Raw genomic sequence first — 26,748 nt, forward strand, 5'->3', positions numbered from 1 at the left:
GGGGGTTAAGTTACCCTGTGAAAACGTATTTTTTTAATGAAATTTGTATATTTTACTTCCCGCTGTCATGGCAATTAATGAAGTATTAGTTTTTTTTGCATTGAAACCTATTTTATTGAATTCCTTGACCCCAAAAATGTACACTTTGACACCAATATTATTATTATAGCTCTAACAGAAGCAAAGATATGGGGTCTGGAGTAATAGTGGTTAATTGTCGGCGGCCATTTAAAAAAAAACGCCTATTAAAAAAATAGAAGGGTGATCTAACTTGTCTCTTTGGATAATTATTTTCCTATGGCCTTAAGGTACTTCCATACCAAAGGGGACCTTTGTATCATGACTTGAAGTCAAATGTTGCTTAGCACCTCCACTACCAGGCTGGGGTTAAAAATCATAGAACTATCTATCTATCTATCTATCTATCTATCTATCTATCTATCTATCTATCTATCTATCTATCCATCTATCTATCTATCTAACAAGACCCTCAGGGTCATACTCGTGCAAATGTACCCTTACGGCTGGAGTTAAATTAACATTCAAGATTTTATTTACCGTGTAGTCTGCTAAGTTCACTGAACTCGGTTTATTTACTAATACTCTATAATATAACAACATATTCACAGTGTAATAACAATACTATACTCTATGGTATAAGAAAACAATCATAATCAATACAATATTTTCTGATGGGGGTCTTTGGCAAAATACATGTTAATTCTGAGTTTGAGAACCATTGTCACAAATAGATAAGATAAAGTTAAAAACATAGTTCTACATGATATTCCTATGCATATACTGTTTAGGCCTATTAAACCATTAATGAGTTAAATCAGTATAATTTCCCAGACCATGTGCACACTAAGCAGCAGATGTATCCACGGGGGATTCAGTTACTGACGATGAATCATACAAATTGTTGTAAAAGGAAATGCTGGATTCACTTCCATGCTGCGTACCCTGGAAGAGAACAGAACATCTTATCGTCTTATTTCAAGGCAGGCTTGAGCGCACATGTTGGTGTTTGAAATCTATATACTTACATCTATTTTACAGTCATAAAGATCAAATACAGCGTTCTGGACAACTGCCTCATCTGTCATGGATTGATGCTGGTTGCTGACAGGGAGTAGACAAAGGTTAAGTTAGCAAATCCCATATAGTACCGTACTGTATGTCACAGATCATTTCACTGTAGTATTATTACAGTATGTACATTATGTATGTGATCCTCATCATTACGATCAAATTTAATATAATAATTGTCATCGTCGGCGTCATCAAAATTACATACGTGTTGAAGCACCTCCTGTAGACAGAAAGGACAAGAATACAGCCAAGTCCAGCCAGCAGACCGAGACCAACCACTAGTCCTATGACCAAGGCATCTGCAGACACAAACACACACACAAAATACACACGAACACTCAACTACTAGGCAGTGGTACTCTGAGTCTGCCCTACATACTCCCAGGGGTCCTTGAGGGGGTTCCAGGGGGTACCCCCTCAAGGATTTGAATTAAAGGTAGGCTAAGTGATTCACTTTGGTTAAAATAAGTGTTAAATAGCTCTATATTCTGATAGTACTCATTGCTATAGAGTGTTTGTTCAGTAAAAAGAGTCTCCCATGTCTCTCCAGCTCTTTATTAAACAGAAAATGCATTTTCAGTGCTCTCTCCTGATTGGCTTAAATTTGAAAATGTACTATATTCTGTTTACTAAGAGTTGGAGAGACCCCTGTGACCGAACAAACGCTTTGTAGCAATGATTACTATCAGAATATAGTACTTTAACCTTTTTAACAAAAAAAAACCCCAAAAATATCACCCTACCTTTAATATAAACGTTTTATAACCACTGATGTAAGACATAAGTGGTTATGATATGGAGGGTATAGCGTTTACCATCATTATGTGGTGGGTCAATAGGGGGCGGTGGTGAGTAACATGAGTCAGGTAGGATAGCGATATCATCCAAAGCCACTTTCCAACCACCATCCATCCCCCTCTGATATACAAACACCAACTGTGAGAAGAAAAACAGAGTCATTCAGATTGTCATTCAGAACTGTTCAAATTATAATCAATATCACAGGAAGAAGAAATGACGATGGAAAGGAATATTATATTTAGCCTATTTTATGTCCAGACAATTAAAAGGACGAGTTTCTACAAGAATCTTCCAAAAGACACATGACTTTTAAAGGTATTGATGTAGAGCAACAGTGATGGGAAAGTAGACTTTCCTATTAAGGGTGCTCCACAGTAACAGCCTCAGTGTTAATCTATCCATTTGTACACTCTCCGAGTTAAATTAAAGCTACTAGACCATACCCGGTCGACGCATCCGTGGGGGGATATGCGCACATGATCTGGCAACCCGGGAGGCAGTTCGTCCCATAGCTGGGCAGCCCCGTAACCATGGCGACAGTGTTTTACACAAAAACGCTAATAAGAAGCTGAGATTTGATGAAATCGAAAAACGGGCTTCACAGTTAAGTTCAGATGGTAATGGTCAATGGCTGTGTGCAAAATCAGAGCAATTGCTCCAGCCAGTGAGGAGAACCGGGTAGCTTCACCACTACAGAGGTTACTAGAATTATAGTAGGACTAGACCATACCCGGTCGGCGCAGCGCATCCGTGGGGGGATATGCGCACATGATCTGGCAACCCGGGAGGCAGTTCGTCCCATAGCTGGGCAGCCCCGTAACCATGGCGACATTGTTTGACACATAAACGCTAATAAGAAGCTGAGATTTGATGAAATTGAAAAACGGGCTTCACAGTTGCGTTCAGATGGTAATAGTCAATGGCTGTGTGCAAAGAGCAATTGCTCCAGCCACTGAGGAGAACCGGGTAGCTTCACCTACTCACTCACCACTACAAACGGACGGACGGACAGAGGTTACTAGAATTATAGTAGGATAATCCTGAACTTTAATGTATAAAACAGGTAATTTAACCAATCTGTAGTGTATGGTACAGTATGTTAATACAATATAACTAGTGCATCTACAGTGAGTTGGGGGTAGTCTCCATACTAAGGGAAGAGTAGGCCACTCTTCCTTTGAGAAATTGAGACCCTGGTGTCAGGGAGGACGCCTACTGGTTGATGAGTAGTACCGCCGGAAGCTAACAAGCACAATCATCTCCCTTGACCAAGCTGGGATTGTATCTTGAATGAGAGGTACAAATGTGGTCTCTCATGCGGCAGAGCAGACTAGGGTTCAAATCCCAGGCAGGACATAAAAGTTACAGAATGCAGCTTTAACACTGAGGATTTTGCTGTGTACTGATCGTCATAATACTAAGATCATTATTACCCAGAATGGTTGGTCATGGTCAACAGACACATTGGCCCTCTGCCACCTGCTTCCCTTGTCCCCAGTTTCTGTCCATTTCAACATGGCTTTCCCATCTCCTCCCCCAGTCAGTGTTTTTCTGGGGAACAGGACATATCGTAGGTTTATATTTAACCACATGAACCCTAGCGTTCATATTCTGGCGTCATGCCATGACAGGAGAACATTCCGCGGAAATAGTCGAACATTTGGCCGATCTACAAGCTCACACGAGGTGTGAGCTTGTAGATCGGGACCAACCAGGTGCGTTTCTAGGCATAGGCAACCTAGGCATACTGAGAAGATATTCTCAGTATAGTAGAATTATATTTACATGATACTGACATAATACAGACTGAAAAAAAGGGTTGCACACTTGCTTTTGTATTGTGATTGTAATAACAACAAAAAATGTATTCTTTTCGGTTGGTGATCTCGCCTAGGGTGCCGGGATGCCGGGAAACGACACTGGGACCAAGTATAGACCCCTATGGGACCCCAGTCAATGAAGTATATACTATATAAGGTTTAAGAGGTTAAAAACATTTTTTTGTTATTGGCATACTGTAAACCTATTCATGATTGATATTAAATTTATACTTCAATATCAATCATGAATATAGGGTCTATGTTTTAGAGTCTAAAACATCACATGAAAATCACCACGCATCTCAGTAATATTTTGTTACTTAGTTCCTTAGTCCATAGTGCCATAATTCATAAGTATGTCCCATGTGCATGTATATGCGTGGGACTTGAGGGCACAATGGATGCACTTTGGACCCATATGTCAAAAAGCCTGCAGTGTGCTCCTATAAGCTTCTTCTGTGATAATAATGTCCAATGATGACCAGATGGTGGCAGCAGAGCTTGTCAATCTGTGCTAATGTATTAATGCTAAAGGCTTGGCATTACAATAATTACCTGTCAAATACATAGACTTTGAGAGTCCCCACATGAGAGCCATACATGTGGTACCAGAATGCGAGACAGTGCCCTCTTGTGGCAGGCTGGAATTGGTCACTGATCAAAAAGGACTGGTCTCCCGACTGGCCCAGTGAGTTGTCCACATGTAGATAATAGCCTATGGACAGCATGGCATAAAAAAAAGAAATAAAACTAAATGACACATACAGAACAAAAGATTGGGAAAGTACATTACATGGAGCTACTGCAATCCAGGTAAAATCAACCCTAAAGAAACAAAATGCCTGGGCCTGCTGCTAATGGGGGTTGCATTGTGGGAAAGTTAAGAGATATACGACTGAAATAAGAGGCATGAAGTACAAACAGTTAATATTAGAATTATTTTATACAACTCAGCCACATCTAATCCTCAGTGCTAATTCATTCATTTGTAACACTGAGGAGTTTACTGTGTAGACCAGTGTCATAGAGCAACTGGCTATAAATTGGGATTCATTTTGCATTGACCACAGTACACTAAAGTATCTTTAACAAAACTCTGCATCTGAGCTGGTCTTTGTCTGCCACCTTCTCTGAAATTCCCAGGACTCACTTTTGAGACCTGAAGAAAATGAGTTGAGAAATGCGGGTATAGTCACCCTGTTCTGAGTTGGTGGTATGGTCAACGGCAGGCCCCGCGTTGAGCCTTGCGTCGAGCCCCCTGCCCCTCAGCCAGTCTCCCTGGTCCACACGTCCACCCACGTTGCTCCAACCACACAGGCTGCCCTCAAAGTCACAGAACCCAGGAGAGGGGCACGGGCTGTCAGACACCCGCACGTCATCGAACGCCACGTCGCCCTCCTGGGTCATCACCAGGGTAGAACCAGCTCTCACGCCTTCCACAACAATCTAACCAGATAGGCGGGGGGATGGAAGGGTGGGCGGACAGACAGACAGACAGACAGACAGACAGACAGACAAACGGATAGATGGAAAATTAAGGTTTTGGAAATATAAGATTTTATAAGAAAATATAAGATCTTTATATACATGTTTTCTTGTCGGTTTTTCATTCCTTTAATTCATGAAAGGAATTCACAGATAAAAAAATAAATAAAGTTTTACTGTTAAGTAGAAACTACTGTAAAAAATGATTTATCCATTTTTAAAAACAGACATTATGCATAAAACCTCTTTTAACCAGACATCATTGTTTGCTCAGAAGTGGCTTTAAACTAGCCTGGTAAACCCCCCTCCCTCTGTAAATCTCATTTGTATTTGATTTGAAACAAATGTGTGTCGCAAGCTTCTTCCATTTGACGGTGTCAGGTTAGCTTTGAACTAACAAATGAACAAACCATATAGGACTTACCCTGTAAGGCTTCACATGTTGCACCAGGGAAGCCTGGGCAAACCTCCACAGCCGTCCCTGGTCTCCTGACTGGGAGAAGAGCAGGGCCTTCTGCCCGTCCTCATTCTGCTGGTACACATTCAGGGTACCCATTCCTCTGCCATACATGTGGTACCACAGCTGCACACACGTTCCTTTACCTTAAATTAAGACCGGGAAAGCATCTGTGTCGTTTTAAGATTTCTTTGGCTATTCAAAAATAACAGATATACATTTTCATGTCAAGGACCCCCAAAATGATATGTATTTTGCCACAGACCCCCATCTGGAAATATTTAGTTCCAGTGACCCCCCCCCCCCCCAGTAGCAAAGATTTTAGTTAAAGAAAAAAGAAAATATATATATAATATTTGCAAAAACCAATGAAGATTTTTTTTATTTTTGCAGATCTACAAGCGCATAGCGTGGCACTCAATGCCACGCTCAAAAGTATAAAATAATAATAATTATAGCTAAAATGTAACATGACACAGAATGCGTTCCCGGATTGAATGGGTTAAGGGACCCGGGTGGGAAATCACTGTTCAACTAAAGGGTGTTTTGAATCAACTACAAATTTAAGTCAACATTGCCATTACCTGCGGGGTACAGTGGGGATGCCATTCTGGCTGTCTGGCCAGCCAGGTCGGCGACAGAGGAAGTCACATAGTAGTAATAGCCAGTGGGTGTGTGGGTGGTGTGGTCGCTGTCTGGTCCTGTGTTAGGGTTGGGGGTGGGCCCAGAATGTCTGATCCAGTCTGAGTTATCATCAGTCTGCTGCTGCCAATTACAGCTCCCTTCCTCGAAATCACACACATCTAGAGGATAACGTTTAGTCATTTGTAAAATCTTTATGTATACATACAGAGATTTTTTTTGTTTTTCTTATTCAGTAGAATGCTGCCGTTGCCTTGAAAATATCAGTTTCTCTGACCAGAATATGTGACCATTGCCTAGGCTGTGGGATGTTCTACACTACACAGACCAGACTCAGTACCTGAAGCAGGACAAGGCCCTGTGGTGAATGTGATGTCATCTAGAGCTATGTCCCCCGCCTCTCCTCCCACCGAAGCCTCCAGAATCACTTGGTGAACTTGCTGTGAGGACACATGTCTCTGGGCCTGTCGCCACTCATCCCCCTGACTGCCTGACCGTTGCCACACCTACAGTACAGGAAGGACAGTCCACAATGAGGATGTGATACTGACAACCTAATCAACAACACACTCCTGAATGTAGGATATGATTAATGTTATTTTGCAACAACAGTTTCACAATCATGCAATTATAACGGTTTGAAATGGCTCTATATATTTCGTAATCAACTCATAGTTGTTGCTGTTATGACTACCGTTCGGGGAAGTAAGCTGTGCAATCTCCACGGGTCAGTCCAAGGTCACTATTAAAAATGTAGGCCTCATCAATCTCTATCAAAATTCCCATCTCTAACTTGAGCTTTTCTATTTGTTCATTCAGCATATTTAACAGAATGGAAGCTACTATGAGATTCATGATGCATAGCCAGCTGTACATCTGATTGCATTAACAATAAAAATGTACTATGGTCTTGCATTATACATCTGTAAACTGTAAATATCTGTAAATCAATATATAGCCAACATAAGAATTGTCTCTTGTCATTAGTAACTCATGAGTATTTTTTTATTACGTAAGAGTAAGGGTAAATGTATTGTTTCAAATAAAAAAATCACATCATAAAAACTTAAGAAGCATTTGACACTTATCTTTCATGTTTTTTTTGCTTTTACTTTGAAACTGAACAGAGTGTCTTTTACCAGTATTTTTGTCATGTTATTAGGCGTTTGTAGAACCATCTTCAGAGATCCCACTGTCGCTCCAAACATGTGGTACCAAAACGAGAAACAGTATCCCTTTTCTCCAGCAGGGGGAAGCAGTGATGACTTAATCTGGGCCACATTCCCCTTCACACTTGGGAGGGAACTCTCAATGTACAGATACTGGCCTGTCAAACAACACAAACAGAACTAGCCAATAGGAAATACTGGACTTTATGGCTAAAAACAATTGCTGAGTTATTACATAATTGAATCACTTTAAATTCCAATTTAAGCAAGACAAGACATGATAGGTACAAAAACAATAGACCGTTTTCTGTGTAGCTTAGTCAAAATTCATTAATCACCCACATAATATCCAGGGAGAATGCTAATCTAAAATATCCTAGCTCACGGTTTTCAACGTTTTTCAGGCCAAGGACCCCATATGCTGAGAGAAACACGAAGCAGGCACCCAATTGTATAAAATGATGTTGCAATTTAAAAAGTGTTTTTCCCCTTCCTGTGACCCATGGCCTTGCTTAACTGACCAGTGCCAGTGGTGTGGTCTCCTGCAGGCCCCGTATTGGGAGTCTCAGTGGGACCAGACCTTCTTTGCCAGTCAATCTCAGCCTCAGTTCCTTGGACCCAGCTACACAGATCCTCCTCAAAGGAACAGCCATAGACAGACAGAGCTGAGGACAGAAAGAGGAACTTCACAGTTAACGGTCCAACCATCATTTCTGCTTGTGTTTTACAATAGTGTAAGGTGCAGGGCATTACTGTGGCAACCCATTGTACATCGGTAAATACAGGTACGGTATGAAGTGCATGAAATAAAAATAAAGTCCGCACACTGGCAAACTAAGGTCCAGCGTTTATTGGCCGATTCTACGTTTCGATAACACACAGATCTTCATCAGGAACCTTTCTTGAAATTCCTGTATCGGGGTCAGCTGCGAGAACGCCTACTGCCTCGTTTGTGTGCAATGCACTCTTACTCTGTGAGCTACCCCGCCATTTGCAATTTTTTAAAATAAATATTTACCTGGTGGTTGGAAGGAAGTTTCACAGTCTAAGAAAGAGATGTCATCCACAGCGACAGCACGATCTCCAGCAGTGCAACCCCATGGACATGTTAGATCTTTGCTAATGAACAATATCTGAAGAAAATATAAACATTCACATTAATACACATTAGAGGTGTACTTCATGTCAAAATGTAAGTTTCTCTCTTTACTTTTACTTGTCTGTAATATTGTTCAGGCCAATTGATTATGTTTTGCAACACTTGTTCTCATCATGAGGTACATAGACAGTAAAGGAATTCTGGACCAAATGATAGACACTATTGGACCAAAATTATTAATAGCAATAAAAAAAGTTTAGATAAAAATGGGGGATCAAATGGGGGTCCGTGGCCTAATACGTATCAAACTGGTGGTCCTTGTAATTAAAAAGGTTCAGAATGAGATGATTGATAGTTTGGAACCAAATGGACCCTACAAGTCCGTAAATGAACACTGATAATTTTACAGTGTAGAGTGGGGTCCCAGAGGGAAAAGGAAAACATATCAAATAGGGGTCCGTGGCCTAATGCATATCAAACTGGAGGTCCTTGAATTGAAAAAGGTCGAGAAGCACTGCACTGCAATACACTACAACAACCCATTAAAACTGAGAAAGCCGGTCATTTTAGATGATAGCGTGTCACTTTGTGCCACGCTGCGAGCTTGTACATCTGCTTTAAAAAAAAATCTTGAAAGTGTTTGAAAAATGTTGAATAATTTTGAATTGCGAAAAGGTTTGAGAACTACCGCAGGCATTAAGAATCCGCCTCAGGTCTTCCTGGGTTAAAGTGGAGCTCACACATAAACACACACCTTGTAAGGCTGCTGCTGCTGGCCCAGAGGCAGACATGCCGCGCTCCACTGTGAGGCTGTGTTGTGACTGCGTGACCACAGCATTGCTTCACCTCCGTCCGCTTGCTGCATAATCACTCTGAATGACCTGCCGCTCTCCCCACTCATGTGGAAGTGAAACCTGGCAGGAGGAAAAAAGGGAAGGAAGGGGGGGGGAGAGAGAGAGAGAGAGAGAGAGAGAGAGAGAGAGAGAGAGAGAGAGAGAGAGAGAGAGAGAGAGAGAGAGAGAGAGAGAGAGAGAGAGAGAGAGAGAGAGAGAGAGAAAGAGTTTAGCAAAAACATTGAGCAATTTGTCCAGTAACAGCTTTGTGCTTCATATCAAAACAATATTTAGGGTTAGGGTAGTATCTCCATATTTCAAAGAATGTTAATTTGTTAATTAATGCCCTACTGTATCGTACAAGAGTGTTGCACAAAAGCAGAAGAAATAGCCGATCTACAAGCTCACAACGTGTAGCGTGTGAGCTTGTCGGTCTGCTATTTTTGCTATTATTGAAAGATTTGGAAAGTTAAAGTTAAAAGTGGTTATTAAGTCTGTCTGTGGGTTTTGTCAAATTAACCAATGAAAAGTATATTTAAAAAAAAACTAAATTGGACACAGGTTCCCTTTTTTTGGACGTGCGAGGCATCTGCCCAACAGTGACGACGGTATGATCATCATTATGGAGGCATGAAAGCGGAGCTAGCCGCAGAAATGGAAGCGGCACACGAGTGTTAATGTTGGGCATGTCACTCACACTATCTGGCAGTAGGGGGACGATGGCGGGAGGGAGGGGCTCTGGAGACGGGCCTCCTCGCTCTGCATCACTTCTCCACTGGAAGTCACCCCCATGTAGTATCCTGTGGATCAGGGAGATTAGTGTTAGTGTTAGTGTGTGTGTGTGTGTGGGAGTCCTGAGTACTGATTAACCCATTAAGACCTGAGGCCGATTCTACAAAATATCAAAACAGTTTCCTGAAAAAAACGTATGTTGCTATATCAGTGATTCTCAAACTTTCTCATGTCAAGGACCCCCAGAATGATATGTATTTGGCCGCCGATCCTCATCTCAAAACATTTTGTACCAGGGACCCCCAGAAGCAAAGATTTCAGTTAAAAATGTTTCCTTTCAAAAAATATATACATATTCAAACATTTGCAAAAATCTTCACGATTTTTCAAAAATAGCAGATCTACAAGCTCATAGTGTGGCACGAAGCTTGTATATCTGCTATTTTTGAATAGCCAAAGTATAAAATAATGGTTAAAGGTGGTTAAAATGGTTGCAATAGCCTTGCGGCCCACAGGTTGTGAATCCCTGCTCTAAGGGGTTACAGGTCACCTGTGTCCGTAGTGTGGTCAGTGGGGGGGCGGGTGTCATTAGTGGCCCTCTGTCTCTGCCACCTGCTGGCCCCCTTACTGGTGTCATTCCACTGGCACTGACCATTCTCAAATGTGCAGGGGCCTGAAAACAAACAAACAAACCCAAACAACCCCAGATACATAGCATATTAATGGAAATTCGCAAATTGATATTGTTTGGAAAATATATTTAAAGTCATATTCCAAATTCAGATATTCACTGTTTGAGAATGTGTCCATTTGTTTTTGTTTTGTTATTCTTTATCAAGATATATCACCATGCTACTTTGTCTTCAGTACATAGATTTGCCATCACAGTATATTACAACATGCAACAAGTTTACCACGGATGTCCATATCCTGTGTCAATGTGTTATAGCTGTAATAAAGTGAACACAATGCAGAAGCCAGCTCTCACCACAGGTATCCTCATCCTCCCCTAGGGGGCAGTCTATGTGATAGTCACACTGCAATGTGGCCAAGATACACACCCCTGACTGCCAGCAGAAAAACTCATTGTCCTACAAAAAGAAATAGAAAAAATAAAGACAAAGGATGACAAGTCAAAATAAATGCACTTTTTGCCTCGTTAGTTGCCACTGTAGCCGGAGTAGCCTGGCATTTATATGCCAGCTTGCAAATGATGAAATAGTATACTTGGGGCTTCAACCTGAGTGTGCATGTTTTCTCTCGTTTGGTGGATTTTGGTTTATGCACAAAGTAAAGTCTGTAGTTAACATACAATATACCTAAGTCATTGACCTTGGTCAATGATTGCACCCGTTAATAATCTCAATTGTGACTTTTGAAGCTGTTAATGTGCTTTTTAAAATGTTGATTATTTTCCCTGTGTGATAAAAAAAAATCATAAAAAGTGTTGATTTCACAAATCGTGTTAATATCATATAAGCCTTTTTTTTAATACAAAGCTTATTTTCGTTATTTATCCAAAACCCAACGCAAAAAAATCTGTTGAAAATCTGCAGAGGGAAACTGCAGATTTTGGAGAAACCTCCGGGTTGGTGTACAAAAAAGACGTCATAACCATTTCAAAAACTCACCTCGCAGGGTTTGGTGGGAGGAGTGGAGGCTGTGGGCGGTGCAGTGGAGATGGGTGGAGCAGTAGTAGTTGGCAGGGTAGGGAGCTGGCTGTTGTTGGGGTCAAGTACACATGCTTTGGAGAAAGAGATGTCATCCACAGCAACTAACCCTCTTGTGCCGTTTCCTTGCTGATAGCCGAAGACAATCTGGGGAGCAGACATACTATAAAAACATGTGGGTAATTTTCTGTCATGCAAGTGAACTGATGAATCATACTAGAAACAAGCCACGGCCATGAATGTCGTACAGTTTTATTGCTACAGTTGAGCTACACATGCAAATTGACACAGAGTACACTCACATTCACAGCAATGACCTATGTACTTTTAGGAGGGAGTAAAGATTGAACCATGTCCTTAATTTAACCCAATAGGTTTACTGGGTTCATCTGAGATCTGAAGGCTTCAGGTATTACACAACACATTGTGTTCATCACCAGTTTGGCTAGTATTCCAAAATGGCCCAAAAAATCTGTGTCACTATAGTTGATTTAATCTATTTTATGAGCCATTTCATATTACAGTAAAACTAAAACTAATTGCTTTAATTACAAACGGTATGAGTACCATATGATTTAAAAAATGGTGTCATATATTCTTAAATGTGATGATGCAATGGAAGCAAACAAGACAGGGTTACGGGTCCATTTGGTTCCATTTTGTATACTTTCAGAGTTATGGGGGGTCTTTGACCTAATTAAAAAAAAAGGTTTGAGAACCGCTGCTTTACTGAAGGAGAGGTTCACTGACCTTGCTATTGGTGGTGGATGTGAGGGTGACCTCTGCCCTCTGCCAACTGTAGTTGTGTGATTGACCTTTGAGCCACAGCACTGTGTCCTCACTGCCAGACAGATATGTCCTGGAACGCACAGCAAGCGTTCCTATCACATCATCCAGACTGTAGAAATAGAATCTAACCTACACATGGACAGACAACAGTAAGAATTATGTGCTTTTGGTTTTATTTTTTCAGCAGTGAAGGACAGGAAATGAGACCATAGAGGAGCAATCATCAGTATTAATATCAACACTGTAAGTGATGTCATTGTGTAATCTAAATGAAGATTAAAAGTGAATCTTATTCTGTTGTTATAATACAATAATACATAGACTATATATACAATAGAACATATAAAGTAAAAAGGCATAGTATATTATACTATAGGTACATCTGGTGAGGCTAAGTGGGAAAATATGCAATTCTCTCATGTATTCCCATTCAATGGAACCATATGGGGCCCATGTGGCCGAAATATTCAGTATTCAAAGTATTCAAAGCATTTGGTGCTGGCTATGTACTACTTCTCCTTGTTTGCCCTAGCCAGAGGTTGTAGAGGTCATAACTCTCCACTATCAACAAGCTGTAATACATTGTTAAGCCTGATGCTTACAAGCACAAAGAGAGAGATTTAGCAGTACTCAAAATACATAGATAATATGTCAATCTGTACTTACAGTACAGTTGGTGCTAGGTAGTAAGGTGCCAGAGAGTATCTCAGACGTCTGACCTTTCTCAGTCAGGGCAGCCCCAGGGATGATAAAATGACCTGAAAAATAACAATGCACATGTTCATGTCAAATGTAGAGTACCCTGCAAGCTTTTGAAATTTTCATTTAATTCTTTCATTTAATCAACTAAGAAGAAACTGTAGTGGACGCCACGGCAGCATGCATGCTGGGGAGTGATGTAAGATGTCAACAGACAGAGTCGACACAATACAGCAGAATTCCTTACCTGCGGCAGTGTTGAGAGTGTGATCTCTGGGAGGTCCGCGGCCAGGCGGCCAGGCGGTCTCCCCATTCTCATGTGTCCAATGCATCCCGAGGATGTCCACCTCACTCCTGTTCCAGGAACAAAGGCCCTCCTCAAAGCTACAGCGATCCCTCACACCATGTTGGTCTGTGTTATAGCACAAAAGGAAACAAATGCGGAGAGTAGTAGAGACTGTTGGCCGGCTAGAAACAGGTACAGGATAATGACTGTGGTCTCGTCGCTGCTCTCAGATGTCTCCAACTGTCTCGTCTCCAGATATAGTCGGAGTTTCAGGAATTTAGGAAAACAGGCAAACTGTTACAATGATGGTGAATGCATTGTTTGAAAGTAGCAAGAACTGGTTCCATGGGAATGGCTTTCATGAAACAATAAAATGCCACGAAAAGATGGAATAAAATGTAAAACATGAAAAGCAACACAGTGGGAGTTACAGGTTAATCTGATTATGACAAACAAAAACTGAACTTGAACTACGGTAGGCTACAATGTGTGAGACGCTATAGCCGACATTTAGCATTTCAACCATTACAGCTGTTACAACTTACCACAGCTGATCTCATCTGATTCATCGCCACAGTCATCACTGAAGTCACACACACGGCTGTGCTCCACACACACTGTGTTGTTGCAGGTAAACATGCCCTCTGGGCATCGTGGTTGGGGCTCTGGAAAGAACCACATGACAGAATGTACCGTAGAAGAGTAGCCCTGCCTGATGCCCAGAAGCCTAATATCTCTCCCGATTCCAGATGGTCACATTGGGGGTTCTTCCGGGATGGGGTTTCCCAGGGGGTGAATTTTAGTGGTCGCATTAGTATTAGAATTGTGACTATTATTAGAAGCATTAAGGGTGAAAGCTGATCTACAAGCTGAGCTTGTAAATCTGCTATTTTCTGTGTGCAGTACCTAGTATAAATCAAGTACAAACTAGGTGCTGGTATTATTGTGTGTTTTTTTGCCAACCTGGTAGGGTGCAGTTGGAGAAGTCCACGTCATCAATGGCGATGAAGGTTCGAGTGGCTTCAAATGCGATGGTGAAGTCGTCTGGCGTCCGACCCACTGAGACCTCGCCATGACGCCATGAGTCTCCCTGGTCTCCTGACAGCCACCACAGCAGAGTGTCTCTGGAGCCCTGCTTCAGAAACACCTTCAGTTCACCTTGTACGCCTGTGACGACAAACAGCTGGTTCATGAGATCACAGGCAGGAAGTAAATACATGGATTGGATGGATTGACATACAGACTTGGATGCATAGAGTGCACAAACACACCCACACCCACACCCACACAGACACACGCACACACACATGCATTTAAACACACCTCCATACATATGATAGTAGAAATGCAGTGTGCAGGTGGAGCTGGCCTGTTGCATTGTGGGACTGTTCAGGGAAGCAGCACCGCCCCCGGGTCCACTGTCTTCCACCACTGCCATGTACCAGCCTGGACCAATCAGAGAAGGACACACACATGTGAAAAAGGCACAAGGCCACAGCTACAGTGCTGCCAGCCCATTGTAGAGAGGATGTGAATTTGTATTTTTCTTTAAAAGCATTTTTAGCATTTCAAAACAGGGCATAGTGCATAAAGCCTAATGAATATCCTGATTTATACTGAAAACATCTACAAGTTCACAATGTGTCACGATGTGACAGGTTGTATGCTTGTAGATCGGTTATCAGGGGCTCAACACAATTGTACAACAAGGTATAAATGAATCATCAGTGTATATATTTGAAGCAGTGCCGTGCTGGAAAACTTCATGTTGTGATCGGCAAAATCATACAGGCTAAAGAAATATATAGTCTGTTGAAAACTCTATAAGAAATGAAAAATAGATAAAAAATAGGGCGTGGTCTTACCAAGCTCAGTGCCCAGTGTGTGATCTAGAGATGGTCCTGCATTGTCAGTAGCATTCCTGCCTCTCAGCCACTTGAACTGGCCAGCACTCATGTCTTCCCATCCACATGTGTCATTCTCAAAGGAACAGCCGGTGAATGCTCCACTTGTTTCATTAACTATCGGGTGGAAATATTGGAAGGTAGAGTTTAACCAAATGAACCCTAGTGTCCCTGCTCTGGGGGTGAACATACTGTATGGCGAAAATAGATGATCTACAAGCTCTAAAAAAACATGACTGAAAGCTGTACCTGGACAAAGGCCTGATGTAACAGCAATGTCATCAATAGCAACATATCCACTGTTTGTGGAGTCTGCCTCAATCAACACCTGGACATGTGGCAATTAATAACCCATATGAATTATATGCTTTAATAAAGTCAAGTCAGAAGCTTCGATTGTGATAAACAATATATACTATAATTGTACAGTACATATAAAAGGGATATTTTTACATAACTATCAGCACACCTGGAAGAATGGTGTCTTCACAATGGACTCAGAAAACCGGGTCCAACTTGGTCCACTCCTGTTGGTCTGGAATAGCAGCTCCTCCTCGCTTGGCCCTGATCGTACGTACACACGTAATGTTGCTGACTCACTGAAAAGAAACAAAGTTCTTATGAGATATGTGCAAAGACTGCAAAAATGATTTTCCGGTTGTTAACCGCTTATGCCCTATTTTATAATTTGGTGTACTATGGTGTCGCACTGCGAAAATAGGTGATCTGCCGTGACGCGTTGTGAAGCAAGAGGCCTTTGTGTCCTTGTGTAACTGTTTAGCTAAAAGAAAATGCAATGCACACATTCATTTTTCGTATTAGTTGAGGCCTATTGTCTTATTGTCAAACGGGTGCTATTAGAAAATGATATTCTAGCAATTGATGCACAACTATGCAAACTTTGTAAAAAATAAATTGTCATTGGTCTAAAAGAAATAAGCTTACCATAGCATACAGTAAATGACTGCCTCTGTGTGTCATAATATTCCCAGCACAATGTGATGTGCAAGTGATTCACTCGTTTGACACCATGCACTTCCAGAGGAAGTGGGGAAACTGGCTCAAAAGTGCATCCTCTGTAATTTCATGACCATTCAAGTTTGTCTTTGGAACACCAGATAATGGACTCAAAGATCACTCATTCTACACTGCACTCACAAGTAAAATGTGCAAACATGTGACTTATGTATGTGCAGTATAAATTCCAGGAATCTCTGTATGTCTGGCTCTTTGTGTTTTATCCTTTTGACAGATAATGTGCAAAAGATATGCAAATGCATTCTGAATCGGTCCAAAATCAGCACTGCGCTAGTATAAGCAATACTGTGTATTTTTTAACCAATGTATTGCCAGCTTGCACATGTAATCCTCCACCATATCTTTAATAGTAGCTCTGGCTCTGACCTGTTGTCTGTGTGGTACCACAGGATGAGGCAGGAGGATGTGTCCTTCACTTGGATCCATTCTGAGACCACCTGAGCCCCACTGCTCTGGCCCTGGACAAGGGAGGGGCTAAGCAAGAACTTACCTAAAAGAAGATATAGGGGGAAATTGTAGACATGAAAATGGCAGCCAAAGTTATGAATCATCTTAGGTAATAATTGAGGAATGATGGCTTTATAAATGACTGATCTCAACGTACTGTTTAAATCTACAGAAAAAGTAACAGTAAATAAAACAGAGTTCTACTAAAAGGTACAGTACAGTATACTGTACCTTTCAGATGAACTGAGTACACATAACTTAAACAAAAGAGATCTGGATGACATAGTAATACTTGTGGTCCTTTGCATTTGTGTTTGTACAAAGTATTTGAAAATCTCAAGCAAAAGTAAACATCATGATCAATGCACAACCTGGACAGGGTGAGTTGGCAGTTGATAGCCTAATGTCCAGTGAGGCAGAATCACAAGGAAAGTTAATTTTGAGCCCTCAACAACCCTACATACCCTCAGGAGTCTGGGTGGTATGGTCTATAGATGGACCCTGGAAGCGTCCGTCTGCCTGTACCCAGTCATGTCCGTCTTGCTGGGGTACATTGGTCCAGGTGCACTGTCCCGTCTCAAAGTCACAGCTGCCCAGGGGACTGCAGGCCCCATTCTTCATAGAGACATCGTCCAACTGCACTGTGGAATTGGAGTCCAGAGTATGCGCAGCTTTGAACACCACCTGATGAACGTAAATGACTGATTTAATAATAATAATAATGGATTTTATTTATAATGCACTTTACAATTCTCAAAGTGCTAATTTATTGTGCTTACTTCTCCTGTGAAATACCTGGTGCTACATTTTAGCTGACTGAATATACAAATTCACAAGGAAATGTGTTAGCCGAAAAAAGGAGGAAATCAGTTACTGTAGCTTACACGGAACTTGATGGGGGATGACACAGTGAGCTCTGCCACCTCCCATCCTGTAGAAGGCAGTCCAGAGCTCTGCCACAGAGCTGCTTCCTGGTCGCTACTCCTCAGCAGGTGGACAGAGAGGATATCATTGGGGCCTGCCGGCAGCCAGTACCTGCACGCACGTACGCACGCACGCACGCACGCACGCGCACACACACACACACACACACACACACACACACACACACACACACACACACACACACACACACACACACATATTTGAAATATTAGTATCTATTTATGTCCACATAAACTGAAGTACAAGAATGCCTTGTACAAAGGTACATATTTTTGAATCTTAAAACAATGTTATTAGTGTGCTTCACAATTATGTTAAATGTGTGAGTTAGCTGTGATTTTGTGCAACATGTGCTTAACATTTGGCCTATCTCCAAGATATTAGGTGCCCCCTTAAAGGGGGCCCAGACCCCAGGTTGTAAAATAGATGTAAGGTATACTGAGCGGTTCAGTGGACTCACCAGAAGCGTATACACATGGCTTCCGTTGGACCAAGTTCCGCTGTGAGTAGCTGAGCCACCAGACTCTGTGATGCAGTCAAGTAGAAACCTACAGGAAAAAAGGTTAAATTACTCATGTTTTAAATGAAACACATAATGATTATACGTTACAGAAAACACAGGTCACAATCACCATGTTCTGTTCCATAGGTGTGGTCCATGCGGTCTTTTGTTCCTCTCAGGCGATTCCAGCGACCCAAATGAGAGTGATCGCTCTCAAAGTCACACAAGTCAGACTCGAAGTCACACACCTCTAGAGGGACGGAAAAAATAAGTGGGTGTTGAAAAACATATGTAATGTATATAATTTAAATACAATAAATGAAGTGCTCTTAAATCTGAAATGATTTCATGAAATCATGTTCTAGCTCTGGGTGCGTCAGAGTGTTGCTGTCTTACTTTGATCACTGCAGACTCCCTCCGTTACTTTTACATCGTCGAGGGCTATGAATCCTCGGCTACTGATGTTCCTATGTCCTCTGAACATAATCTGTAGTTACAATAAACTTAATTTTAACACATTTTACCAAGACACGGCATGACATCATACAGAATAGGAGACATAAAGTTGAGGGCAGTTGGGACTTAGCTTAAGTGTCTTGCTCATGGACACCGACACTTACATGTGTGCGTATGCGTGTGTGCATGTGTGTGCGTGTGCATGTGTGCATCGTATTTGAAACCTTACCTCCACCATATTGCTCATGCTGATGGTCACCTGGGCATTCATCCATTCAGAATCTTGGCTCCCTTGACGATTCCACACCAGCCCTTCAGCGAATGATTTCTAAAACAAAGTATTCCATTATGGCTCTGAGCTCTCAAGTCAAGAGAATTGGATGTAATGGCAGTAGTATTTAGGTCTACATACGTTTCGAACCAGCAGATCCAGACTGGATATGGATGGTCCCAGCATGTAATACCAGAATCCAACACAGATAGTTGATGTGTGAGCTTTGATAGGGACATAAATGACTGCGCTCTCACCATCCTGAGATCCAGAGCCATTCAACAGCAAGTAGGACCCTTGTTAAAAGTAATGAACAGGAAAGAGCAGAACTAGACAATGACTGTAATCCAAAACACATAGCAACATTTTGATCACTTGACCACATTAAGACCAACACGCCCATGGGCACACAGATGGGTGCAATTGTGTGTCGAGTGTAAACTAACAATGACGCTTGCGCTGCGATTAACACCACTTTGCACCGTTTTGCGCTTGATTGACAGACATAGTCTAAACAGAAAATGTTCTGCTACAGTAGACCATCAGTCTTTGGCCTGGATCTACATCTTATTCAATCTAAGAGCCCTATTTCGAGGAATCAGGGAAACAACATGAAGCACTGTAAATGGAGAAGGGTGGAGTACCCACAAAAAAGTGGTGAGGTGGGTTTGTTTAGGCTGAATATGTGGGAGCTGCAGAGTCATGAACAACAAATCTAATTATGTAAATTATCTTGGGAGGAAATAACAAATGCATTTTATACATCTGAAACTGGTCCTCTGAAGAGTTTCTCAAACCGATTTCATAATCTTCAAATAAACATGTTTTCAACATACTCTGTGCATCACGGCACACAAATGTTTTGTTGGATATAAGCATTTTACCCATTGTCATGTGTGGGTTAGAATGCATACTGTAATAACTAGAATGCTAGAATAATATGTTGTTTTCCAGCTTGAGGGATTCATAAGAAACAGGCAAACATAACATAATAATGTACAAAGCAGGTGTGATTGTAGAGACGTTTAACTCGCCGCCTCCACCAACTAAAGTGTGCCAAAAATAGCAATGGGTGAGCTATAACCCAGTGAGTAGACCTGATCAGACGATGCAAATCCTGGTCCTACAGTACGCTGCTGATTTGCAAACAATACTCCCTCCTTTATACCTCTCGTCTGCACAGTAAGCCTCCCTAAAATACCAAACACGCACACGCACCCAAAGTGGATACTAGCAATGTCCATAGTAGTTAGTACCTTGGTCGTTTAACATAGTGTGATCATACAGAGGTCCATCCCATGGTTGGTCCACCTGAAGCCCACTAAGGAGGTCCCAGTCCATATTATCATCAGTGGTCTCCTGGACCCAGTTACACAGACCTGACTTACAAGGAAGAAAAAAGGTAAAAGGTTAAAAGAAGGAACACTCTGGAATACTGAAATGTAATTTACTATTTACGACACATATTACTTTATTTCATTTACATAACATTGTGACTGCCATGTGTACAGTGCCTACCTATTGGATTGTTATTATCTCTGCTAGGCTGGAGGCAAGGGACGTTCATTATGTTTTTGCGCCTGTGTGTGTGTGTGTGTGTGTGTGTGTGTGTGTGTGTGTGTGTGTGTGTGTGTGTGTGTGTGTGTGTGTGTGTGTGTGTGTGTGTGTGTGTGTGTGTGTGTGTGTGTGTTTGGGTGCGTGTGTGTGTGTGTGTGTGTGTGTGTGTGTGTGTGTGTGTGTGTGTGTGTGTTTGGGTGCGTGCGTGTGTGTGTGTGTGCGTGTGTGTACGCGCATCCTATTTGAAACGTTACCGTTACAAGTTTTACATACACACAGATGTCTATAATAGATGTTTATGACCTAGCAGTAAGAACCTTGCGCGCAGTACCTTCACAATAACTGTTTTTTCCTTGTTATTCTAGATAAGTTTACTATTATTATTATTATTATTATTCATGCTGCAACAATGTCTGAGGAACCCGAACAAAATAATTTGTTTATGTACCCGTAGGCTACACAAGCCGTAACAATAAAGAAGACATTGAACCTTGAACCTTAAGAAATTCTACAGTATATCCTCCTGGCGGAGGTATGTGCTCCTTGGAGTGCCCCTTTCTAGTTCTAACAGTGTTTGTTAGTGTTTGTGCTGTGCTTAAAGCTGTTATTTTATCTTAATCTCATATAATGTTAAGTCTGTGAGTTTATTTGGTTGGATTATACTGTGTGTTGTGTTTCACCTTGCTCAAAGGTACAGTCCATCAAAGAGGCAGAGGGGGTGGTGATGGTGGGGCTTGTAGGATTTGGGGTGGTAGTTGGGACAGGGTCAGTACAACCCGTGTTCTTCATGATGTAGATGTCATCTAGGGCAAGGGATCCGTCCGTCGTGCTTGTACACTTGGCTTCCAAAATGATCTGCCACAGAGTACAATGTAAAAGCTGAACTGATCTGCTCACCCTCAGCACAAGCTAAGCACATTTAGTGAGTCAAATACTGTAGCTCTTTCCGACTAGGCGACTACAAGAACCAATGTGAGCCGTGCTGTGTCGTGTTTCACGTTTCACAGGTTCTGAATTTGTTTCCACACTGTATGGCTCAGTGTCAGATAAGGTTCTCAGAACATAAATTTGGGCCTGCTGTGGTCAGATAATAAGTAAATAACCGATCTACAATTTTGTTTATGGAGGTTTCTGGGTTACCTTTTGTAGTCAAAAAGAGCCAAAAGATTCCGAAATGAAACATATATAAGTTGTCTGACCTGATGCTGCCCTGACGCGTTGTAATCCACCCTGGCTCTGTGCCATGTCCTGTTCTGGTACCCATGTGTACTCCACACAGAACGCAGTCCAGAGGTCTCATTCACAAACACTGTCAGAATAATGTCTGATGGGCCTGGAACAAAAAACACTACTATAAATCGTATACAATCACTAGCCAAATAAAAAGTCCCAAATAATTTATGGAATGGTAAAGTCTTTTCATTCATTCCTGCCAAATAGGGGCATACAGTTTGTACTCATTCTGGAAGACACTGATGATTATTTTCTTCATTCTTAAAATTACGTAGAAAAATAATTGTTTGTTTGTTGTTATTTGTATATAATGTGCATTATAAGAAGTGTACATGACATTAGTACAGAACAACCCGGATCCCTCACATTGGAGGTATCGTGTTGGTGTTATTATTATGTATCATTATTTAATACGTTTTACTATATGAACTACATTATTATGTCTGTCACTGACGTCTAGGTGAATGAAAGACAATAATTTAATATTTTTTGACTGGACATTCTGCTTTTCTGAAAAGCACTGCCGTGCGGGAAAGAACTGTGTTTGTCAGATTGGGCCATGAATTGGCTCTATGCACAGCAGCCATATTGGAAAGAAATTGGGCCTCTACCTTACTTCCTTCACAGGTGTTACCAATGATACTAATGAAGGCTCTGTTCCATTTAGTATAGCAAACTCTTTCATTTCAAGGACCCCCATAACTCTGAGGGAGTACAAATGGAACCAAATGGACCCTTACGGGTCCATTTGGTTCCATTTGTACACTCTCAGAGTTATACACCTTTTAAGGTGCCATTTGGAACCCCCTCAAGGAACCATGAGGGTCCCTGGACCACACTTTGAGAACCACTGGTGTAGCAGAGTGTTTCCAGTGAGCCAACATGCACAATATCAGCACCATGACTCTGTTTGACCAGAATGGAACAGAGCCTTCATTAGTATCATTGGTAACACCAGAATAAGAGGCCCAATTTCTCTCCAAAATGGCTGCTGTGCATAGAGCCTATTGTTATCCTACTCACCATTTAACCACCCTTCTGCACGGTGCCAGAGCTCCAGGCATGCATGGTCTACTGCTCCCATCAACTCGCTCTCCAGGTGGGCAACCTGCACTTTGTCAGAGTCAGGGGCCAAGAAGATCACAAAGTGCCCTGTAAAGAAAAAAAATACATTATTTTTTAAGTTTCACTGAGCTTACACATTCTTTACTTACTTACTTGATTTATTCCTTATTCTCTTTTTGATGTGTTTGGGATTGGTTCTGACCAGGCTGCAATCATGCTGTCTTGAAATTGAAGCCAATGAGGAAGTCGATTTAACTGGCCAAGGTTGCCAGGTCTGCTTATTATAAGCGACTTTGGGCTTGTTTCCCTGTAAAGTCGCTTGTAAATAGGGATGTTCCCAGCGTTTTTTTTTCACTGACGTGCAGTGGTGTAAAGTGACTAAGTACATTTACTCAAGTACTGTACTTAAGTACAATTTTGAGGTACTTCTACTTTACTGGAGTGTTTCCAATTGTCGATTGTCTTTTACTTCTACTCCACTACATCTCATAGGCAAATATTGTACTTTTACTCCACTACAATTATTTGAACTTTTAGTTACTAGTTACTTTGCAGATATAAATCATTACATTACAAAACCTACATTAACCACTTTAGCCCTATTTTATACCTACCTAGGCTATTTGAAAATAGCCGATCTACAAGCTCACAACGCGTCGCATCGCGACGCGTTGTGAGCTTGTAGATCAAAGCTTGTAGATCAAAAATTGTAGTACTTTTAATTTTGGTACTTTGAGTACATTTTGATACCAATACTTTAGTACTTTTACTCAAGTACATTTTGAATTCCGGACTCAGAGTACATCTACATTGCAGTATTGATGGTGTAAACCGGAATCGGGTCGCAGGGGTAACAGTTCCAGCAGAGAGCTGAGAGCCACTTCCTCCTGGGGGATCCCAAGGCGTTTCAAGGCCAGTGTGGAGATATAATCCCCCCATCTGGTCCTTGCTCTGCCAGGGGGTCTTTTTTTTACAGTTTATGGTACTGACCCCCTTCCCTAAACCCTTGGCTACATTAGCTAGAAGTAGCGACTGAATGAACTCTAGCGTCTCTATTCTGGAGCAAACATTGAAAGATTATAGGCTTAGCGACCTACCTAATGAAGAGTCGGTGGTGTGGTCCCTGTTGGGAATAAAGGTACCAGAACTGGTCGCTGACAACCAATCCCAGGCCATGCCTGACTCTTCTGAAAGACTGTTCACCCAGCCGCAGTAGTCCATCTCAAAGTCACAAAACCCTGTAAAGTATCACATACAGCACATAGGAATATACATACTAGTGCATACGCACATGCGTGTAAATACACAAACACAAATGTATCTACACTTCTACCATCCACACAAGCACAGACATCCGGTATGTGTTATGGTTTCTCATCTCCAGGTCAGTCTGTTTCCATACTAGTGACTGACCTGTGGGGGGACAGACACCATTCAGGACAGTGAGGTCATCAATGGCGATATCTCCTTTTGACCCATCACCTGCAACAGCCTCAAAAATCACCTGTCAATCAGAAAGACCTTTATAAGAATGAACGTTGTGCTACTAAATATAAAAATACATCTGTGTCTAATGACACTAGCTAGGGGGACTATATTTTCAAACCCCCAAACCGGGACCTTTAAGTGTACCGCACATTGTGCACATACCATTGGCTTTTCGTCAGTATTGGGGACACTGGATCACAATGAAAACTTTTTGTGTTATCCTTTTAGCATAACCTGTACTGGTAACAAACCTGCTAATAAAGTATTCATAAAGTACCCCAGCTAGCACCATTGACCTCTATCATTATGTATCCATACCTGGTAGGGGGCGTCAACACTGAAAACTGTCACTCTGCCATGCCTCCAGTGTTTCCCCTGATCCCCACTTCTGGTCCACAAACGTTCAGGCGTCCTGTGGAGCCGGAGGGTCTGAAGGTAGATGTTGAGTTCCCCCACCCTATTTCCCTCCATGTGGTACCAGAACATCCAGCATTCCCCACTAGCAGGGGTGGGCTCCATCGTTGCTGTCATCATACCCCCTTTGGAGCCCATTGGGTGACGCCACAACTGGGCACTCAGGTAGAAACCTATAGAGGTAGAACAGAGTAATTCTTTACGTTTTGTGTTATATCTGTGGCGTGGCCTACGGCTCCTCTCTGGGTTCTTAACATTATACGCTCTCTCTGTACAGTGCCAGATGGTGATCTTGGCTGTTTGGTTACATCAACCTCCGACGTTCTTTGACATAATTTGTCTTGTCTGACCAATCACACAAGATGTTCGCTTAGCGGCTGTTGGGCTGTTTATAAAATCATTGATGTGCAAGAACAGATGAACTGAATGTTGGCAAGGCACTGCAGAAGTCTTTATGACATCATTTGATTCTTATTGACCTGCCAAAGACAAACATTTAGGCTAAGAGAGCAACTGTGTGTGTTCCCACAGACAAAATGTACCTTCATAATTCATTGAATAAAAACAATAAAACCTCCACACCTTGCTCCGTGCCCAGAGTGTGATCTGTGGCTGGGCCCGAGGAGTTGACCATCTCGGCCCCTCTTGTGCGGTTCCAGCTGAACTCTGTGGTGGGGTGGGCCTGCAGACCACAGAGGGAGCCCTGGAAGGTGCACTCTCTCTCAGCTGGACAAGAGCCACTGAACACCACTATGTCGTCTATAGCTATGCTCCCCTGCTCACCACCTGCCACCGCTTCAAAAATGAACTGGGAAATGCAGAGATTAAGTAGTAGTAATATTATTAATAATATCAATAATAATAATAATAAGTTATTCTTTTCATTTGTAACTTTATGCCTAACCCCTTATGCCTAAACTTTTTTTGGACATTTTTCACTATTTTGAAAAACATTTTAAAATAGTCGACCAACAAGTTTACAATGTGTCTATTGGCTATTTTCACTATTTTTAGATTTTTAATTTTATTTTAAAGCTCCCTGGGGGATGGTTCAATAGTAGTTTCTGCACTCACGCTGGCCATATGATCTAACAAAGCAACATCTGAAACCTTATTAGAGTGAGGGCTGGCAAGCCTGGCATATAACATCAAGTCTAGAGACCTTTGTGATGAGTGGGACCATTAACATCTTCAATGAAGTTAAAAGAATGAGGTTAAAATCTAAGGCAGCAGACATGAATAGTATAATGATTTGATTTCTAAGGCATATAAGTCACTGCTGTTCTGAGAATACTTGAATGAGCTTGTGTTTAGTTTAGGTTTTTGCACTAGAACACATATCATTGAGACTTTACTATTCATCACAAAACTGGGTGATTTGTTCACAAATGAAAAAGTATAGCATTTAAAATACATATTTTATATCATATACTGTATACTGCTACACCAACATCACCCAATAGCCTGGGCTGGTGAAAATAAGAAACGTTAGATCAATTAGATTCAATTAGGGGAGCAAAGTCACACTAATACAGCCATGCCTCAGTAATCATTAAAAACTCTATCTCATTTGAGATAATAAAATCTCGGCAGATGATTTATTTGCCAGGAACCTGGCATTTAAAAGGCCAAAGCTAACAGAGCTTTTGGAACTATCAATATGAGTTGCAGACTGGCAGGGAATCTGAAGTTTTATGTCCAACCGGGATTCAAAACGAAGGCCACATCGGCCGAAACGTTGTTCGTTTTGACCGCTTTATTCATTAAATACTGCTGGGAGGATTAAGACGGTGTGCGGACCCTTTCCTTTTGTTCAACCGGGATTCAAACCCAGGTCCCCTGTGCGAGTGCCAA

The 26,748-nt window shown here is 41.7% G+C and overlaps 1 protein-coding gene across 1 annotated transcript in view; it reads right to left on the bottom strand.

Annotated features, from left to right (window-relative positions):
- Window positions 1-378: 378 nt before the first annotated feature.
- The window catches only part of LOC311045001 (apical endosomal glycoprotein), a gene marked incomplete at its 5' end in the record, with an annotated part of 28,525 nt that continues 2,155 nt past the window's right edge, over window positions 379-26,748 (bottom strand). Inside the window, 40 exons of the mRNA XM_084056812.1 lie at window positions 379-430; window positions 523-963; window positions 1,047-1,122; window positions 1,298-1,391; window positions 1,908-2,028; window positions 3,327-3,444; window positions 4,269-4,428; window positions 4,910-5,159; window positions 5,623-5,801; window positions 6,240-6,458; window positions 6,638-6,803; window positions 7,437-7,624; window positions 7,988-8,131; window positions 8,485-8,599; window positions 9,320-9,479; window positions 10,096-10,198; window positions 10,681-10,803; window positions 11,119-11,221; window positions 11,762-11,947; window positions 12,551-12,718; window positions 13,256-13,347; window positions 13,536-13,700; window positions 14,120-14,239; window positions 14,538-14,741; window positions 14,898-15,020; window positions 15,440-15,595; window positions 15,728-15,806; window positions 15,948-16,077; window positions 16,883-17,006; window positions 17,428-17,604; window positions 17,838-17,944; window positions 18,369-18,456; window positions 18,541-18,660; window positions 20,394-20,520; window positions 21,894-22,027; window positions 22,951-23,079; window positions 24,090-24,230; window positions 24,406-24,496; window positions 24,799-25,067; window positions 25,477-25,680. Of these exons, the coding sequence (XP_083912938.1) occupies window positions 865-963; window positions 1,047-1,122; window positions 1,298-1,391; window positions 1,908-2,028; window positions 3,327-3,444; window positions 4,269-4,428; window positions 4,910-5,159; window positions 5,623-5,801; window positions 6,240-6,458; window positions 6,638-6,803; window positions 7,437-7,624; window positions 7,988-8,131; window positions 8,485-8,599; window positions 9,320-9,479; window positions 10,096-10,198; window positions 10,681-10,803; window positions 11,119-11,221; window positions 11,762-11,947; window positions 12,551-12,718; window positions 13,256-13,347; window positions 13,536-13,700; window positions 14,120-14,239; window positions 14,538-14,741; window positions 14,898-15,020; window positions 15,440-15,595; window positions 15,728-15,806; window positions 15,948-16,077; window positions 16,883-17,006; window positions 17,428-17,604; window positions 17,838-17,944; window positions 18,369-18,456; window positions 18,541-18,660; window positions 20,394-20,520; window positions 21,894-22,027; window positions 22,951-23,079; window positions 24,090-24,230; window positions 24,406-24,496; window positions 24,799-25,067; window positions 25,477-25,680 (5,552 nt within the window). The 3' untranslated portion in view covers window positions 379-430; window positions 523-864. The remainder of the gene's footprint in view (window positions 431-522; window positions 964-1,046; window positions 1,123-1,297; window positions 1,392-1,907; window positions 2,029-3,326; window positions 3,445-4,268; window positions 4,429-4,909; window positions 5,160-5,622; window positions 5,802-6,239; window positions 6,459-6,637; window positions 6,804-7,436; window positions 7,625-7,987; window positions 8,132-8,484; window positions 8,600-9,319; window positions 9,480-10,095; window positions 10,199-10,680; window positions 10,804-11,118; window positions 11,222-11,761; window positions 11,948-12,550; window positions 12,719-13,255; window positions 13,348-13,535; window positions 13,701-14,119; window positions 14,240-14,537; window positions 14,742-14,897; window positions 15,021-15,439; window positions 15,596-15,727; window positions 15,807-15,947; window positions 16,078-16,882; window positions 17,007-17,427; window positions 17,605-17,837; window positions 17,945-18,368; window positions 18,457-18,540; window positions 18,661-20,393; window positions 20,521-21,893; window positions 22,028-22,950; window positions 23,080-24,089; window positions 24,231-24,405; window positions 24,497-24,798; window positions 25,068-25,476; window positions 25,681-26,748) is intronic.

This window comes from Gymnoscopelus microlampas, assembly GCF_963454915.1.
Source record: "Gymnoscopelus microlampas genome assembly, chromosome: 5".
Lineage (NCBI taxonomy): Eukaryota > Metazoa > Chordata > Actinopteri > Myctophiformes > Myctophidae > Gymnoscopelus > Gymnoscopelus microlampas.